General features: G+C 44.7%; 1 protein-coding gene across 4 annotated transcripts in view; it reads left to right on the forward strand.

Annotated features, from left to right (window-relative positions):
- LOC139549360 (ATP-binding cassette sub-family C member 5-like) overlaps window positions 1-19,949 on the forward strand; it is an 87,342-nt gene that overhangs the window by 57,633 nt on the left and 9,760 nt on the right. For 2 of the 4 annotated variants that reach the window (XM_071359785.1, XM_071359786.1), the window contains exons 9-21: window positions 4,019-4,167; window positions 4,611-4,718; window positions 5,360-5,686; window positions 7,679-7,750; window positions 8,972-9,096; window positions 9,423-9,495; window positions 11,280-11,483; window positions 11,723-11,866; window positions 12,058-12,154; window positions 12,909-13,093; window positions 14,335-14,481; window positions 14,663-14,792; window positions 19,312-19,594. In XM_071359785.1, the coding sequence (XP_071215886.1) occupies window positions 4,019-4,167; window positions 4,611-4,718; window positions 5,360-5,686; window positions 7,679-7,750; window positions 8,972-9,096; window positions 9,423-9,495; window positions 11,280-11,483; window positions 11,723-11,866; window positions 12,058-12,154; window positions 12,909-13,093; window positions 14,335-14,481; window positions 14,663-14,792; window positions 19,312-19,594 (2,044 nt within the window). Of the gene's footprint in view, window positions 1-1,065; window positions 2,643-4,018; window positions 4,168-4,610; window positions 4,719-5,359; window positions 5,687-7,678; window positions 7,751-8,971; window positions 9,097-9,422; window positions 9,496-11,279; window positions 11,484-11,678; window positions 11,867-12,057; window positions 12,155-12,908; window positions 13,094-14,334; window positions 14,482-14,662; window positions 14,793-19,311; window positions 19,595-19,949 lie in introns of those variants that run through there. The other 2 variants (XM_071359787.1, XM_071359789.1) reach the window with 2 other exon arrangements.

The raw sequence follows: 19,949 nt of genomic DNA on the forward strand, positions 1-19,949 counted from the left end.
GGAGGAAGAGCAGCTCCGTCTTGCCGAGGTTCAGCTTGAGGTGGTGATCCGTCATCCACACTGATATGTCTGCCAGACATGCAGAGATGCGATTCGCCACCTGGTTATCAGAAGGGGGAAAGGAGAAGATTAATTGTGTGTCGTCTGCATAGCAATGATAGGAGAGACCATGTGAGGATATGACAGAGCCAAGTGACTTGGTGTATAGCGAGAATAGGAGAGGGCCTAGAACAGAGCCCTGGGGGACACCAGTGGTGAGAGCACGTGGTGCGGAGACAGATTCTCGCCACGCCACCTGGTAGGAGCGACCTGTCAGGTAGGACGCAATCCAAGCGTGGGCCGCGCCGGAGATGCCCAACTCGGAGAGGGTGGAGAGGAGGATCTGATGGTTCACAGTATCAAAGGCAGCCGATAGGTCTAGAAGGATGAGAGCAGAGGAGAGAGAGTTAGCTTTAGCAGTGCGGAGCGCCTCCGTGACACAGAGAAGAGCAGTCTTAGTTGAATGACTAGTCTTGAAACCTGACTGATTTGGATCAAGAAGGTCATTCTGAGAGAGATAGCAGGAGAGCTGGCCAAGGACGGCACGTTCAAGAGTTTTGGAGAGAAAAGAAAGAAGGGATACTGGTCTGTAGTTGTTGACATCGGAGGGATCGAGTGTAGGTTTTTTCAGAAGGGGTGCAACTCTCGCTCTCTTGAAGACGGAAGGGACGTAGCCAGCGGTCAAGGATGAGTTGATGAGCGAGGTGAGGTAAGGGAGAAGGTCTCCGGAAATGGTCTGGAGAAGAGAGGAGGGGATAGGGTCAAGCGGGCAGGTTGTTGGGCGGCCGGCCGTCACAAGACGCGAGATTTCATCTGGAGAGAGAGGGGAGAAAGAGGTCAAAGCACAGGGTAGGGCAGTGTGAGCAGAACCAGCGGTGTCGTTTGACTTAGCAAACGAGGATCGGATGTCGTCGACCTTCTTTACAAAATGGTTGACGAAGTCATCCGCAGAGAGGGAGGGGGGGGGGAGGATTCAGGAGGGAGGAGAAGGTGGCAAAGAGCTTCCTAGGGTTAGAGGCAGATGCTTGTAATTTAGAGTGGTAGAAAGTGGCTTTAGCAGCAGAGACAGAAGAGGAGAATGTAGAGAGGAGGGAGTGAAAGCATGCCAGGTCCGCAGGGAGGCGAGTTTTCCTCCATTTCCGCTCGGCTGCCCGGAGCCCTGTTCTGTGAGCTCGCAATGAGTCGTCGAGCCACGGAGCAGGAGGGGAGGACCGAGCCGGCCTGGAGGATAAGGGACATAGAGAGTCAAAGGATGCAGAAAGGGAGGAGAGGAGGGTTGAGGAGGCAGAATCAGGAGATAGGTTGGAGAAGGTTTGAGCAGAGGGAAGAGATGATAGGATGGAAGAGGAGAGAGTAGCGGGGGAGAGAGAGCGAAGGTTGGGACGGCGCGATACCATCCGAGTAGGGGCAGTGTGGGAAGTGTTGGATGAGAGCGAGAGGGAAAAGGATACAAGGTAGTGGTCTGAGACTTGGAGGGGAGTTGCAATGAGATTAGTGGAAGAACAGCATCTAGTAAAGATGAGGTCAAGCGTATTGCCTGCCTTGTGAGTAGGGGGGGAAGGTGAGAGGGTGAGGTCAAAAGAGGAGAGGAGTGGAAAGAAGGAGGCAGAGAGGAATGAGTCAAAGGTAGACGGGGGGAGGTTAAAGTCAACCAGAACTGTGAGAGGTGAGCCATCCTCAGGAAAGGAACTTATCAAGGCGTCAAGCTCATTGATGAACTCTCCAAGGGAACCTGGAGGGCGATAAATGATAAGGATGTTAAGCTTGAAAGGGCTGGTAACTGTGACAGCATGGAATTCAAAGGAGGCGATAGACAGATGGGTCAGGGGAGAAAGAGAGAATGTCCACTTGGGAGAGATGAGGATCCCAGTGCCACCACCCCGCTGACCAGAAGCTCTCGGGGTGTGCGAGAACACGTGGGCAGACGAGGAGAGAGCAGTAGGAGTAGCAGTGTTATCTGTGGTAATCCATGTTTCCGTCAGTGCCAAGAAGTCGAGGGACTGGAGGGAAGCATAGGCTGAGATGAACTCTGCCTTGTTGGCCGCAGATCGGCAGTTCCAGAGGCTGCCGGAGACCTGGAACTCCACGTGGGTCGTGCGCGCTGGGACCACCAGGTTAGAGTGGCAGCAGCCACGCGGTGTGAAGCGTTTGTATGGTCTGTGCAGAGAGGAGAGAAGAGGGATAGACAGACACATAGTTGACAGGCTACAGAAGAGGCTATGCTAATGCAAAGGAGATTGGAATGACAAGTGGACTACACGTCTCGAATGTTCAGCAAGTACTTAAGAAGTACAACACCAGGTATGTTTATTTAAACTGCAATAAGAAATAATTACCTTAAGAGAATTAAGAGAAAGGATTACGTCAATAAGAGAGGGAGAGAGAGTGTGAGTGAGAGTCTGTTGTAAAGGAAAATTCTGAAAGCATGGTAAAATGAACCTGTTATCATCAGAGAGCCCCAGTCCCTGCAGAAGATGTCCTGGTTCCGTGTCAACAGGAGCCATCAGCGTTCCTGCCCTGATTTGCTGGCATTGGTTGACCTGCTCCTGTCCTTCCCTGCCTCCACAGCTGAATGTGAAAGAGGTTTTAACACCATGAAACAGGTGAAAACCGATTGGCGGTCCAACCTAAAGTCTGATACACTGTCAGATCTCCTTATGGTCCAGCTGTCCTCTCCAGAGATCAGGGAGTATGATCCGATAAAAGCTGTGGCACCAGGACTCTGTCAGGAGCAGGAGGCCAGACTTCATGGACCATGCAAATAGGGTGATTGGGGTAGAGAGTGAGGAGTCTGATGAGGTTTAAGTTGATTAAAATGATTAAGCATCTGATAGGTTTACAAAACCTTCAAATTCTTCTTTTATGTTTGATCCTTAAGTACATTTAATAGAACATACTTCAGTAGAATGTTGAGTTCAAGACAACTTCAGTTGTATTCAGGCTGGGAAATTAAATCTAGCCACAGCCAAAATTAAGTCTCTATTTTACCTGTATTTTATCAGGGTATTTCTACTCAAAGTAAAGGATTTGTAGACCTGCTTCCCCTGTTTTCCCTTTGTATCAGGAGAGCACCAGTTCTATGTACACTGCACTTCTCATAACTGTATCTTACCATTGTTGTTGCCCTGTTTTGACTTCTATGTACTCTTATTCATTGTATCTGATATGTTTGGTTTATTTCATTGTGTGCCCACTGTTTGGCATTTTTGCACTCTGTACAGCACTTTTGGTCAACTAAAGTTGTTTCTAAATGTGTTCTACAAATACACTTGATTTGATCAATATATTAAAATTATTTTATTTATTTTATTATTTTATTATCTTTAAGTTTGTATTCAACATAATACCTTATCTCAATTAAATGTACTGAATGTATATGTGACACAAAAAGGCAATTTATTATTTTGGCTGGTAAAAAATACGCTTGGCTGGTGGATTTTTTTCATCTACCAGTACCCTTGGCAGGTGAGTCAAAGTTAATTCCGGACACTGCTTATGGGTATAAACAATTCCAACTTGTGCCTACATGTCGACTGATGTTTTTTTTACAAAAACATGGTGATCGAAGGTCATGAAGTTTCAACTGCAAGTTTCTGCAGTTTTTCTTCACCGACTTCAGCCATCGCCTGCATTGTGGGAGGCTATTGTCAATCAATCCCTAGGGTGTTTTTGTTTCACACACGCGTACAGGGTTGTCGCGAAATGCACCTCTCCTGTCGACTTCCATCTGTAGTCGTCAGCATTAGCCTAAACTTGAATACGACCAGTGTTTTACTGACTGACAGACTGATTCATTGTTTGACTGGCTGGCAGCCTGACTGGCTAGTTGGATAACTGACTGACTGACTCATTGTTTGACTGACTGATTAATTAATTGTTTGACTGACTCCTTGTTTGACTGACTGACTGACTGACTGACTCATTGTTTGACTGACTGACTGATTCATTGTTTGACTGACTGATATATTTGCCCTTGCAGGGATTCGAGAGGAGGAGCGCATCATCCTAGAGAGGACAGGCTACTTCCAGAGCATCACAGTGGGCGTGGCTCCCATCGTTGTGGTGATCGCCAGCGTTGCCACCTTTTCCACTCACATGCTTCTGGGCTACGACCTCACAGCTGCTCAGGTATCTCAGCTATCTGCTCCAATCCCAGTCTGCTTCCCAAATGGTACCCCATTCCCTATTTAGTGCCCTACACTTGACCAGGGTCCTACTATGGTCCACTAAAATAAGGAATAAGGTGTTATTGGATCCACCCTAGCCCATAGACACTCCAGTAGATCAGAGAGGTTTGAATATGTGTAAGCAATATTTTCAACCCTGCCAATCAGAAGAAAGGCATGTTGAGGCAATGAGCATATTGCTTGATGCAGCGAGCGTTTTCAACAGAAGGGGGAAAATCCTGAGGTGGGCGGGGGTATGTTCCTTGCTAATTGGGTTGTTGAATCTGGTATGCCAGTTCTCCAGGACAGGATTTGATGGATGATTTGACTGACAGAAGCTGGTCACCCAGGTCTGTCCCTCTGAAACAAATCATGGACGGTGTTGGATCTTCCTTCCCCTCGCAGGCATTTACAGTGGTGACTGTTTTCAACGCCATGACCTTTGCCCTAAAGGTCACCCCTTTCTCTGTCAAGTCCCTGTCCGAAGCATCAGTAGCCATGGAGAGGTTCAAGGTAAGATCTCTCCCTTTTTCTTTCTTTCTGGCTGTCTTTTCGGCTGGCGCTGTCTGTTCGGCTGGCGTGGGAAGCTGCTGTGAGTGGGATGTGTTGGTTCTGCCTGTCCGTTGGTTTGGCTGGCTCTCTGTGGCATGTGAGTGGGATGTGCTGGGTCTGCCTGTCCGTTGGTCTTGCTGGCTCTCTGTGGGATATGTTTGAGTCTGGGTATGTTGGCAGGACATCAGTGTTTGTCCTGGTTCTGTTTCTCCTAATCCCCCTCTCTGTTCTCTGAGAGACACTCACCCACGTTACTTCAGAACAGACATACACACCACTTCAGCACCTCCCGGAACAATGGGCAGGGGGCGATGCGGTGCCAAGCGGCTCTAGATGCAGTGGAAAGAAAGAGCTTTACATTAATGGGGTCTTTTGAAACCAAATAGAGAAGTTTGAACTGCTGAAACCTTGACATTGTCATCAAGACTCCTACATGCTCCGAGTTCACCTCTTGATGCCCTGTCCTCGCGTAGCGGCCGTATCAGAGCCTGATTTGTGTGTGCATTTGTGTTCTGATACGCCTCTCCTCTCTCCCAGACCATACCAGAGGGGGGCGGAATGTGTGTGTGTGATCTCTGACACCGCTCTCCCTGGCCTACTAGAGTCTGTTCCTGATGGCGGAGGTGGAGATGATCCGGGACAAGCCCCAGAACCCTCAGGTTGCTGTGGAAATGACGGGCGCCAGCCTAGCCTGGGAGACGGCGGGTCACAGTACCCAGCCCACGCCCCGTGGCACCCCCTTGGTTGGCGCCACGCTGAGGCACGGGCGGCGGAGGCCCGCCCAGAAGGACAAGGCAGGGGAGCAGGCAGGGCGTCTGCTGAAAGAGGGGGAGATCCTGTCCAGCCCCGAGGGCAACTCCCCTCCCATCCCCTCCGTCAGCCAGCGGCTGCAGAGGACCCTGCACTGTGTGGACCTCACCGTTCAGCAGGTAGCTAACTAGGCACGGGATGGAAGTGTTTGGTTGTGAAAGGACAGAAAACATTTCACATACAGTAGTACACAGTGCACACATCCAGTGGTTTGAAGCAGGTAGTGGAGGTCAAAGAATATTGCTGCTTCCCAAATGGTACCGTATATAGTGCACTTCTTTTGACCACTAGATGGGGATAGTGTGCCATTTGGGACTCATGTTAAGCAAAAAGTCAAATAGACTGCGGTCTTCCTATCTACTGTACAGTTGAAGTCGGAAGTTTACATACACTTAGGTTGGAGTCATTAAAACTTGTTTTTCATCCACAAATTTCTTGTTAACAAACTATAGTTTTGGCAAGTCGGTTAGGACATCTACTTTGTGCAATGCACATGTAATTTTTTCAACAATTGTTTACAGACAGATTATTTCACTTATAATTCACTGGATCACAATTCCGGTGGGTCAGAAGTTTATATCCACTAAGTTGACTGTGCCTTTAAACAGCTTGGAAAATTCCAGAAAATTATTTCATGGCTTTAGAAGCTTCTGATAGAATAATTGACATAATTTGAGTCAATTGGAGGTGTACCTGTGGATGTATTTCAAGGCCTACCTTCAAACTCAGTGCCTCTTTGCTTGACATCATGGGTAAATCAAAAGAAATCAGCCAAAAATTGTAGACCTCCACAAGTCTGGTTCATCCTTGGGAGCAATTTCCAAACGCCTGAAGTTACCACGTTCATCTGTACAAACAATAGTTCACAGGTATAAACACCGTGGGACCACGCAGCCGTCATACCGCTCAGGAAGGAGATGCGTTCTGTCTCCTAGAGATGAACGTACTTTGGTGCGAAAAGTGCAAATCAATCCCAGAACAACAGCAATGGACCTTATGAAGATGCTGGAGGAAACTGGTACAAAAGTATCTATATCCACAGTAAAATGAGTCCTATATTGACATAACCTGAAAGGCCACTCCGCAAGGAAGAAGCCACTGCTCCAAAACCGCCATTTAAAAGCCAGACTACAGTTTGCAACTGTACATGGGGACAAAGAAGGGGGAGGCTTGCAAGCCAAAGAACACCATCCCAACCGTGAAGCACGGGGGTGGCAGCATCATGTTGTGGGGGTGCTTTGCTACAGGAGGGACTGGTGCTATTCACAAAATAGATGGCATCATGAGGCAGGAAAATGATGTGGATATATTGAAGCAACATCTCAAGACATCAGTCAGGAAGTTAAAGCTTGGTCGCAAATGGGTCTTCCAAATGGACAATGACCCCAAGCATACTTCCAAAGTTGTGGCAAAATGGCTTAAGGACAACCAAGTCAAGGTATTGGAGTTGCCGTCACAAAGCCCTGACCTCAATCCTATAGAAAATTTGTGGGCAGAACTGAAAAAGCGTGTGCAAGCAAGGAGGCCTAGAAACCTGACTCAGTTACACCAGCTCTGTCAGGAGGAATGGGCCAAAATGCATTTATTGTGGGAAGCTTGTGGAAGGCTACCCGAAACGTTTGACCCAAGTTAAACAATTTAAAGGCAATGCTACCAAATACTAATTGAGTGTATGTAAACTTCTGAACCACTGGGAATGTGATGAAAGAAATACAAGCTGAAATAAATCATTCTCTCTACTATTATTCTGACATTTCACATTGTTAAAATAAAGTGGTGATCCTAACTGACCTAAGACAGGGAATTTTTACTACGATTAAATGTCAGGAATTGTGAAAAACTGAGTTTAAATGTATTTGGCTAAGGTGTATGTAAAGTCCGACTTCAACTGTATGTATGGTTGAAAGGTGCAATGGGCTGTAAAGTTTGAGGAGTTATCGTGGTTAACTGACCAGGGGAAATGCAGGGCTAAAACTAGAGATAAGAAAACCATCAGAATCTTTCGTTAGTTTTATTTTGCACTGTGATTCATCTTTTCACTGCCAATGTGTACATTGTACAACATGAATAAATGGCACTCAAATACACACCATACTACCCTGTGTCTCCAGGGGAAGCTGACTGGGATCTGTGGAAGCGTGGGCAGTGGGAAGACCTCTTTGATCTCTGCCATCCTTGGACAGGTAAGATATGTCTAACAGGCCTGCTACACTGGACGTGTCATTTCTTTTGCAGAGTGTGAGGCACTCCTGTTCATTGAAATGAAACCCGGCCGTAAGCAGGACAGCTCTGTGAGAGGCGTGCGCTGCTCAGCATAACATTCTTAAGAATCCGATGTGCGGCTCACGCCTGAGAGAACTTGATAAAGTGATTTGCACTCTGCTCACACGGCAAACGATACATGTCCAGTGTAGAAAAACGTACTGTTTTACCAACAGCCCTGCGTAGTTCCCTAATTAGTCTAATAAGAAATATACAAATATAGTGGAAACTCTTGTTGGCCCATGAGTACACCACTTCAATAACAGGCACGCACTGCAGTTCCTGTGGCCCTCCCTTACTCTCGTGGCGTACAGCAGGTCGTTAGCCACCCGGGGGAGACTCGTCGAGGCCTGGTGACAGATGGAGTATACATTACGAGGCGATGGCTCAATCTGCTGGACGTGCCAGGTCTCGACGGGCTCTCCGGCCAGGGCTAATTAGGGCTGATTGGGGATTGGTGAGTAATCAAGTGCTGATTGCTCACCAGCTGTACAAGTCCCATAAAGCTGTCAGAAGGGCAGTACACGTGGGGGAGAGAAGGACTCCTGTATAGTAGGGGACGGTACCAGAGGGAGTTCAGTTTTTGATCCCCACAGGATACAGCAAGACCCGGAGCCCAGAAGACGGTATCCCGGAGAGGGTCTCTTGGGGGAGACCTATTCTTTTCTTTTGGACTATTATTTGAATAAACACCTTTGAAACTGAGCTAATCCTACTCTGTCCCTGTCTGATCTGTGTAAATGTTTTGACCCAACCCCCTGGTCTGCCACACTCTATAGACAACTGTTGACTAAGATGCATGAAGCCCAGGGGCCTGTTGGAGAGGGTGCACCTTTACTGTACGTTCAGATATAACATGATTTCCTTGTCAGGTAGAATGGGGAATCGTGTTGGCTTTATCCTTTACAATTCTATCTGAAAGTTTTTACTTCACTCAATACATGGTGTGAATGGTTTTATGGTGAAGATGCCCCTAGATGCTGATCTGGCGTCAGTTTAGCATTTCCCCCACTCATGGTTAAGGTTAGAAGTAGGGGAGTGGAAGCTGATCCTAGATCTGTACCTAGGGATACACTTCACCGCGGAGCATGTGAGTGATTGTAGGATGACCTGTAGTGACCTGTGACCTTTATGACCTTAAGATGACCCTGCTGGAGGGGAAGGTGGCAGTGAACGGGGACTTTGCCTATGTGGCCCAGCAGGCCTGGATCCTCAATGCCACGCTCAGGGACAACATTCTCTTTGGGAAAGAGTACGAGGAGGAGAGGTAACGGAATGAAACTACTGATTTTTTAAAAACATTTTTATATATCTTTATTTTTTTGAGGTTGGACAGTGAAGAGGAGACCAGAAAGCTCGGTGAGATTGCGAGTCAAAAGGGCAGAGGGTCGGATTCGAACCCATGCCGACACTGGTAGCCTAGGCTGGCCGTACATGTGTGCTGGGGTACACAGCATTAAACACTGGAGCACACAGGCCACAGGAATGATACTACTGTGAGAATCGATTGGATTAATGTGCATAGCGATTTCTAAGGTGCTCCTCCATTACCCAATATAGCTCTGAAGTATAATTCCACTGTGTGTGTTCCAGGTTCCAGGCTGCTCTGAGTGCATGCTGTCTGAGACCTGACCTGGCTATTCTGCCCAACGCCGATCTGACTGAGGTGAGCATTATGAACTGTTTATCCACCATGAAAATAAGACTTTGGGCCTTATTGTGTCTAGATGAGCAAAAATGTTCTAGGTCCGCACTAGGGCTGTGGCGGTCATGACATTTTGTCAGCCGGTTAGTGTCATGCAAATGACTGCCGGTATCACAGTAATTCACCATTAATTAACATAAACCCAATTTGTAAGTCGCTCTGGATAAGAGCGTCTGCTAAATGACTTAAATGTAAATGTAAATGTAGCATCTCAAGGCCTCCGTTCATACAAGCCACTGATGTGGGCCTTTGGAACATCTACATTTAAAAAAGTTTAATAAATCCAATTTACTATACACCATCACAATAAATCCATGATTTATTTTAGGCAGGTCTAAAGAAACATAACGATATGAAGTGTTTCAGAAGAACAGAATATGAGTTGGGCTGACTGTACTGTATGTTATCTGGCTATGCGCCATGCCATAGGCTTGAAGGCTAGTTCATGTAGCAGACAAGATTTACATATAAGTCCCGTGCCATTATTTTATATTTTATGATTTTAGAGTAAGAAGAATATAACTTCTCTGAATAAAATAGAAAGGATATTTTTCCCATTCCCGGAGCAAGTTCGCATATGAAGTGGCTATGTTAAGAATAAAATCGATAATTTGAAACAGATCCTTTGCGCTATATTTACAGTTATTTGGCAACTTTAGTTGTGAATGATACAAACCTTAGAATGTCTTAGAAATCAAAACGTAACGTGCATTCGGGAAGTATTCAGACCCCACATTTTGTTATGTTACAGCCTTATTCTGAAATGGATAAAATACATTTTCCCCATCAATCTACACACAATATCCCATAATGACAAAGCGAAAACAGGTTTTTAGACATTTTCATTTATTAAATTCTTTTTACATTTTTTTGTTTTGCGGGTACTATTTAATGAAGCTGCCAGTTGAGGACTTGCTCTCTTGCTCAGTTGTGCACCGGCGATTCCCACTCTTTCTATTCTTTTACCCCTACCTACATGTACATTTTACCTCAACTACCAACACGGCTGCTACTCTGTTTATTATCTATCCTGATTGTCTAGTCACGTTTACCCCTACCTATATGTACATATTACCTCAACTACCAACACTGCTGCTACTCTGTTTATTATCTATCCTGATTGTCTAGTCACGTTTACCCCAACCTATATGTACATATTACCTCAACTACCAACACTGCTGCTACTCTGTTTATTATCTATCCTGATTGTCTAGTCACGTTTACCCCAACCTATATGTACATATTACCTCAACTGCCTCGTACCCCTGCACATTGACTCGATACCAGTACTCTTGTAACTAGCCTTGTTATTGTTATTTTGTGTTATTATTTCCTTTTTTGTACTGAACAAAAATATAAACGCAACATGCAACAATTTCAAATATTTTACTGAGTTACAGTTCATATAAGGAAATCAGTCAATTGAAATGAATTCATTAGGTCCTAATCTATGGATTTCACATGACTGGGAATACAGATATGCATCTGTTGGTCACAGATACCTAGGGGTGTGGATCAGAAAACCAGTCAGTATCTGGTGTGACACATCTGGTGTGACAAATCTCAACAGGATCATGGGCCGCCGGCCATATCAATTTCTTTATTGATTTTTATTTGTATTAAAAAAAAATAATAATCATCCAGCCTACTCAACTAAAAAATGGTCCAGCCCATCTGGCATTTGCCAGAATTGCATTGTATTGTTATTATATTAATCAATCAATGAGTCCATTATGTCTCTTCAGATCGGAGAGCGTGGCGCCAACCTGAGTGGCGGGCAGCGCCAGCGGATCAGCTTGGCACGTGCCCTGTACAGTGACCGAGGCATCTACATCCTGGACGACCCGCTCAGCGCACTGGATGCCCACGTGGGCAACCACATCTTCAACAACGCCATCAAAAAGCAGCTCCGCCACAAGACGATCATCTTTGTCACTCACCAGCTGCAGGTGAATACTTTATACATTTTATATGGTTTGCAAAGCACTACATAAGATCTACATAAGATACATGTGCATAAGGTCTAGATAAGCTACAGAAGGTATTTTATTAACCTTAAGAAGCAATTATTTGTTATAACATTTGTTTGGTAGGACTTGGGTGAATGCCAAATTTCCTGCACAACAGCATTTTCTCATTGCTAGGTTGGGCTCCAGGGAGGGGGAATTAAATCTCACTGTGTGTGTAGTACCTGGTGGACTGCGATGACGTCATCTTCATGAGGGAGGGCAGCATCACGGAGCAGGGCAGCCACGAGGACCTGATGCGTCTCAATAGAGACTACGCAGCCATGTTCAACAACCTACAGCTGGGAGAGACCTCCTTCATAGAGGTGAGCGGGACAGGTGTGTGTGTGTATAGACAGTTATGCTAAAAAATATATGTTTTCGAGTACAATTTATTTCAGATGTCCATCATTGATGTCTTGTTTAAATGTAGTTTGCATATGTCATGTAAATTGAGTGTGGTCTAAATTGTGGTTGTATTGTGGTTAGCATATGACATGTCACTGTTCCTCAAAAGGTGCCAACTAAGAAGTCTGGGAACTCCCTAAAGAAACCCCCAGAGAACACGAAGTCTGGATCTATAAAGAAGGACAAGCCTGTTAGCAAAGACAGCGGTATGGAACAATTCTACTAGCTACAGAATGTGCGTGCATGCGGACTATTGGGGCTCCCGAGTGGCACAGCATTGCAGTGCTTGAGGCGTCACTACAGACCCTGGTTCGATTCCAGGCTGTATCACAACCGGCCGTGATTGGGAGTCCCATATGGCGCCGCACAATTGGCCCAGCGTCGTCCGGGTTTGGCCGGTGTAGGCCGTCATTGTAAATGAGAATTTGTTCTTAACTGACCTCGTCAAATAAAGGTAAATGTAAATGTAATTGTCCTCAGCTCCTTTCCCTCAGTCATAACCATAAAGCACTTGATGAATGAGAGCCATGTGGTGGAATGTTATCCATCCTTTATATCTTCTAGTGCTTTGATAGAAAAGGAGACTGTTAAAGAGTATTGAGACCGAGGATAATGTAACATGTCTGCAAAACAGTCCTCAAAAAGCCATGAGCAAAGTTTACTAAAATAACCATCACACTTATAACACACGTGACGGCATTTTATACACAACTCACAAGGATACACAATACACAAGAATGTAAATTATTGTGGTCCTCTCATGAACACATTATGAGTGAAGTTCATAATTCTTTCCACAATTAGTACCGGTATTAACTACTTTTCCCAGAGTTCAGTGCTAATAGAAAATAACCTCGTCCCCAGCTGCTAGGTGGGCGGAAGTGTCTGGGAATTAGATTACACCCAGCACAGCCTCTATCCCTTACTAAACCTCAACCTCCCTCTCTCCTCGTCCCCCAGGCCAGCTGATGCAGGTGGAGGAGCGCAGGGGGGGCTCGGTCCCCTGGTCTGTGTACGGCGTCTACATCCAGGCCTCGGGTGGAGCGCTGGCCTTCCTCCTAATCCTGGCCCTCTTCGTCCTCAACGTGGGCAGCACGGCCTTCAGCAACTGGTGGCTCAGCTACTGGATCAAGCAGGGCAGCGGGGTGAGTGGCACAGGTGGCATCGGATGGCAGGGAAGGGGTGGTCAATGTCATTTCATTGTACTGGTCGATTCTGGAAGCGAATTGGATTTGAGAGTAGAAAATTCTGCCTCGAAAGTGAATGGCACTTTTTGGATTTCAATTAATCCATTTTATATACCCTGGGCATTGGAGTTGGAAAATGTTAACGTAACTATTGATTTGGAAAATAAACTTTACTGTTTACAACTGTGTTGCCGTTGATCTGTCTTTTTTTAGTTTAGATTTTAAATCAATATGCAGACACGGTAGTGATGTGAAAGTCTGTTCCTGATCACACTTTGCCCCAATGCCCAGGGTTGTGGGTCAATCTCTTATCTATTCAGTCAATTCAGGAGATGAATTGGAATTGTCATTTTCTTTCTCAAAATCAAATCTCCAAGAGACAGCCTTATTTACTTACTGAGATTCGTTTTTTTAGGCTTTGTTTAGGCCTAAACTTTTGGAGGGATTAGGTCAACATTCTGGATGTCCTGAAAGCTGCCAGACATACAAACTGAACTTGTCGTTGGAGAAAAAGTAATGTGCCTTTGTTAGAAACTGTAGCAACAATAACTTGGGAATAGTAGTCACTAAACTCCCCAACACTATTAACTGAATGGGTCAGTTTTCACACACTAGTGTTGGTGTGTTGAGATATGGACAGACACTAATCAACTAATCAGTGGTGAGAGCAGGTGTAAGGGGAGAGGTGTACTTAAATATTAAATGTGTACATTTGACCTTGATGTCAATATGTCTGTGAGGGGGGGGGGGGTAAGGTTTAGTATATCCGTATGTGTATTTCTGAGGAGACTGACTGTTTCCCTTGCCCTTTGAACCGAATAGCAGCATGCACACTTGATGGGCAACATAAGGGTCAGTAGACAAACTGCTCTTCCAAGGACTTCCCAAGGCCTCTCACAGCCCCTCCCCATGCATTCATCTTCCGGAGAGAAAAGCTAATTTACAACAATTCCTTTGTTTCATGTAGTTATTTTCCAGATGCTCCTTGAAGCATCTTGTCATCGAGTGCTTTAAGGGGTTAAATTAAGCTCCTTGCACAAAGGCACGACATCAGAAGATACCTGGGGTCAAAAACCATTAGCCTTCTTGTCGCCAGGTTGTCTCACTGACCGACCTGGGATTTGAACCAGCAGCCACCCCCCCCAGAATACTGCCATATCTGAGTGTTCTGCGTATTGAATATGCTGTCCTGTGTGTAGAATACCACGGTGTTGGTGGGGAACAGTTCGGTTGTGAGTGAAAGCATGAGGGACAACCCCCTGATGCAGCGCTACGCTGGAGTCTACGCCTCGTCTATGGGTGTCATGCTGCTGCTAAAACTGCTGCGCGGCATCATATTTGTCAAGGTAAAAGATCAGATTGTTGTATGTGTGTTTTGTCTGGTACTATGTGTTTGCGTATGACCCCAGGGTGATTTCTCCAATGGACTGATGGGTGAATCTTAATAAACTAAACTACTAAACTAAAATAGATCATGTATGAAGTAAAAATCCCAAAATAAAGTGACTACTATTATTGTACCCTCAGGGCACTTTGCAGGCTTCGTCCAGGCTTCACGAGGAACTCTTCCGGAAGATTCTCCGCAGCCCCATGAAGTTCTTTGACACCACGCCCACTGGACGTATCCTCAACCGCTTCTCTAAAGACATGGACGAGGGTATGGACCAACTGGAGCAGTCCTCTGACACATGTACCTGGGTTGTGTTCATTAGGCATCAAATGGAAGAAAACCGACTGAAACAGGAAGGGACTACCTGGAGGTCACTCATTTTCGTTTTCCATTACAAAACGTTTCAAACTGCTTTCTGGCACATTGCCTAATGAACACAACCCTGTTGTACTGTACGAATCTACAAACAGCAAATTAAAAAGGATTACACTTAAAGGGATAATTCGGGATTTTGGCAGTCAGATGAACTTGTGGTTTACCATTTTTATGTCTCTGCGTCCAATATAACGGAAGTTAGAGGTAGTTACTTGAGCCAATACTAACTAGTGTTAGCTTAATAACTGGAAGTCTACAGCAGGGTTATTCAACCGGGGCTACTGCAGGGGGTCTGCGATTTAAAAAAAAATATATATATATATATACAGTACCAGTCAAAAGTTTGGACACACCTACTCATTCAAGGGTTTTTCTTTATTTGTTATTATTTTCTACATTGTAGAATAATAGTGAAGACAAACTATGAAATAGCACATATGGAATCAAGTAGTAACCAAAAAAAGTGTTAAACAAATCAAAATTTATTTTATATTTGAGATTCTTCAAAGTAGTCACCCTTTGCCTTGATGACAGCTTTGCACACTTTTCCCTCTCCAAGAGGGAAGTTTGTCCGGTTCAGTAAAGCCTCAAACATAAATTGTCCGCAAAACACTGAAATGGGTTACTTCTATGTGAATTAATGAGGCGGAACAAATTGTTGTTAGAAAATACAACTTGTTAGAAAATAATTAGAAATTGACCAGTTGAAGCAGCCAATCGATAATTAGCTGGCAGCGTGTGTGTTAACTGTCCTGTTACATAACAATCACATTTTGGAACAGTGAGTGCCTTCTGAAATCATGTGCATAAAACAACTCATGCTGTGGCGACCTTTAGAACTCAAGTGTGACAATATTAAATACACAGTTGACAGTGCATGTTAGAGCAAAAACCTCGCAATGAGGTCAAAGGAATAGAGAGCTCCGAGACAGGATAGTGTCGAGGAACAGATCTGTGGAAGGGTACCAAAACATTTCTGCAGCATTAAAGGTCCCCAAAAACACAGTGGCCCACATCATTCTTAAATGGAAGAAGTTTGTAACCACCAAGACTCGTCCTAGAGCTGGCCACCCAGCCGAACTGAGCAATCGGGGGAGAAAGGCCTTGGTCAGGGAGGTTACTAAGAACCCTATGGTCACTCTGACAGACCTCCAGCATTCCTCTGTGGAGATGGGAAAACCTTACAGAAGGACAACCATCTCTGCAGCACTCGACCAATGAGGCCTTTATGGTAGAGTGACCAGACGGAAGCCACACGACAGCCCGCTTGGAGTTTGCCAAAATAAACAATATTCTCTGGTCTGATGAAACCAAGATTGAACTCTTTAGCCTGAATGCCAAGCGTCACGTCTGGAGGAAATCTGGCACCATCCCTACGGTGAAGCATGGTGGTGGCAGCATCATGCTGTGGGGATGTTTTTCAGTGGCAGAGACTGGGAGACTAGTCAGATCCTTGATGAAAATCTGCTGCAGAGCGCTCAGGACCTCAGACTGGGGTGAAGGTTCAACTTCCAACAGGACAACGAACCTAAGCACACAGCCAACCCAATACAGGAGTGGCTTCGGAACAAGTCTCTGAATGTCCTTGAGTTTCCCAGCCAGAGCCCGGACTTGAACCCGATTGAACATCTCTGGAGAGACCTGAAAATAGCTGTGCAGCGATGCTCCCCGTCAAAACTGACGGAGCTTGAGAGGATCTGCAGAGAAGCTTGTAGCATCATACCCAAGAAGACTGAAATTGCTGCCAAAGGTGCTGAGTAATGGGTCTGAATACTTATGTAAATGTGATATTTCCGTAGTTTTATTTTATAAACTTGCCAAAAAAAACAACTGTTTTTCCTTTGTCATTATGGGGTGTTGTGTGTTGATTGATGAGGGGAAAAAACGATTTAATCAATTTTAGAATTAGTCTGTAATGTAACAAAATGTGGAAAAAGTCGAGGGGTCTGAATACTTTCCAAATGTAGTGTGTGTGTGTGTATATAAATACACTACCGTTCAAAAGTTTGGGGTCACTTAGAAATGTCTTTGTTTTTGAAAGAAAAGCACTTTTTTTGTCCATTAAAATAACATCAAATTGATCAGAAATACAGTGTAGATGTTGTAAATAACTATTGTAGCTGGAAACGGCAGATTTTTTTTATGGAATATCTACAAAGGCGTACAGAGGCCCATTATCGGCAACCATCACTCCTGTGTTCCAACGGCACTGTGTGTTAGTTAATCCAAGTTTATAATTTTAAAAGGCTAATTGATCATTAGAAAACCCTTTTGCAATTATGTTAGCACAGCTGAAAACTGTCGTTCTGATTAAAGAAGCAATAAAACTGTCCACCTTTGGACTAGTTGAGTATCTGGAGCGTCAGCATTTGTGGGTTCGATTACAGTCTCAAAATGGCCAGAAACAAAGATCTTTCTTCTGAAACTCGTCAGTCTATTCTTGTTCTGAGAAATGAAGGCTATTCCATGCCAGAAACTGCCAGGAAACTGAAGATCTCGTACAACTCCCTTAACAGAACAGCACAAACTGTCTCTAACCAGAATAGAAAGAGGAGTGGGAGGCCCCGGTGCACAACTGAGCAAGAGGACAAGTACATTAGAGTGTCTAGTTTGAGAAACAGACTCCTCGCAAGTCCTCAACTGGCAGCTTCATTAAATAGTACCCGCAAAACACCAGTCTCATCGTCAACAGTGAAGAGGCGACTCCGGGATGCTGGCCTTCTAGGCAGAGTTGCAAAGAAAGAGCCATATCTCAGACTGGCCAATAAAAATAAAATATTAAGATGGGCAAAATAACAGACACTGGACAGAGGAACTCTGCCTAGAAGGCCAGCATCCCGGAATCGCCTCTTCACTGTTGACGTTGAGACTGGTGTTTTGCGGCTACTATTTAATGAAGCTGCTAAAGTGCCAAAATTCAGCATTTTGACATGATCCGTCTGTGCACCCTCTGTGACTTCCATAAAGATTTTAACCCACTTAACCCCAATATTTCTCCCAAGTTGTCACCACCATTGTAAAGCCCTATTTATTTTGTTACTTTGACAAAGTAATTTCTGAAGATTATTATGAATTTCATGTGACTAGTGATTCATTTTAAGAGTCAGTAGAAAGGCATCTTTAGTGTCCTTAGTTTTCATAACTGTAACCTTAATTGCCTACCGTCTGTAAGCTGTAAAAAAGCTCTAAAAAAGTAAACACGGTCCCTCATTTTAAGGTCAACCCTGTTACGTGAACTGTCATTTTAATATGGTTTAAAAATAAATATTGTTTTTCAAAAGAAACATTGAACGTCTAATAGTCAAATCAAGCACGGAGCTGGTGTATTTTCTTTTTTTTGTGGTGGTGGAAAACTGAGTGTTAATATGTAGTTCGTTTTTTGTGAAGCTAGCATTCAATTGCCACTCCCTGTTGCACACCACAGGCTTCCATTTCCCCATTCACACGGGGATCGATTGCTGATTTAAGATGAAATCGTCAACCCTGTTACGGTCAACCATGTTACTTTATTTGGTACTTAATAGGCACTTACTATAGTCATTTTTTTATTTAACCTCTTGATGGAAAAACATGCTTTTTATTAAGTTGAACATGTGCTTTTTATGAGAATGTTAAAATCAGGTGGGAAAGAAAAAATACATACAAACATACACATCTCAAAAGGCACCGAATTGGTGGAAAGACCCAATTACACTCACTGAAGTATCTGACATAGGCTTTGAAAAAGCACCCGCGAATAGGCTACCTTTGCACAAGTGCCGCTGGCTGCTGTTAAGCTTTCTTGACTTGGACATATGGCTAACAGTCGCTCTTAGGGAAAATGTGTTTGGAGTTAACTTTCTAGCTAATAGGCTATGTTAGAGTTTACACTTCCTCTTCCAATTATAATGTGGGGAGGTCAGAATAATGAAAATCTACCACATCTGTTCATTTACTTCTCCTTGCCATTATCGTGATAAGATAAGACATTTTATTTATTTATTTTGTCCCTGGGCAAGAAAAGTTTGAAGTCCCCTGGTCTACAGGACGGTCCCATAAACTGCCAGTCATTGCGCTAACGCTAGTTAGCAATTTCATTTTCGCTAATTGGCAACTTCCTTCAAACTGAACTCAGAGACATAAAAATGATATCCATGAGTTAATCTGACTCTGGGGAAGTAGATGAAGGTCTTCATTGCCAAAATACTGAAATATCCTTTTAACATGAAGCTGCTTTTGTACTTGTGTGTTACACTAAGTACTGTAACAACAATGTTGTTCCGTACAGAGCAATTTCATAATGTCTTTGTAACTGTAATGATAGCAATAAAGTTGAGCATTTTTGGTGATTACACAAGTGGAATAAGTAATAGTCACTGAACTATGTTTCTTTCTCTCTTCCTTCTCTCTCCCCCCTCTTCCTCCCTCCCAGTGGACACGCGGCTGCCGTTCCAGGTAGAGATGTTCATCCAGAACGTCATCCTGGTCTTCTTCTGTCTGGGCGTGATCGGCAGCATCTTCCCCTGGTTCCTAGTGGCTGTGGGCCCCCTGGTGCTGCTCTTCACCATGCTCCACATGGTGTCGCGCGTGTTCATCCGCGAGCTCAAGCGCCTAGACAACGTCACCCAGTCGCCCTTCGTCTCGCACATCACCTCCAGCATCCAGGGCCTCTCCACCATCCACGCCTACAACAGGGGCCACGAGTTCCTGGACAGGTGAGCCGTTGAGGTGTAGGGTGAAGTTGCCTCTAGACATTGATCTGGGGTCAGTTTGACATTTTCCCCATTAATGGTTAAAGGGATACTTTGGGATTTTGGCAATGATGCTCTTTATCAACTTCCCCAGAGTGAGATGATGTGGATACCATTTTTATGTCTCTGCGTCCAGTATGAAGTTTGAGGTAGTTTCACAAGCCAATGCTAACTAGCTTAGTGCAAAAAAACTGGAAGTCTTTGGGTACAGCTAGCATTGATAGCGCTAATGCTAGTTCACGTTGGTTTGCAAAACTAACTTCCTTCATACCAGAGATGTTGGGTCACGTGACTTGGACTCAAGTACTACTCGAGTCGC

Source organism: Salvelinus alpinus, chromosome 22 (genome assembly GCF_045679555.1).
Source record: "Salvelinus alpinus chromosome 22, SLU_Salpinus.1, whole genome shotgun sequence".
Taxonomy (NCBI): Eukaryota; Metazoa; Chordata; class Actinopteri; order Salmoniformes; family Salmonidae; genus Salvelinus; species Salvelinus alpinus.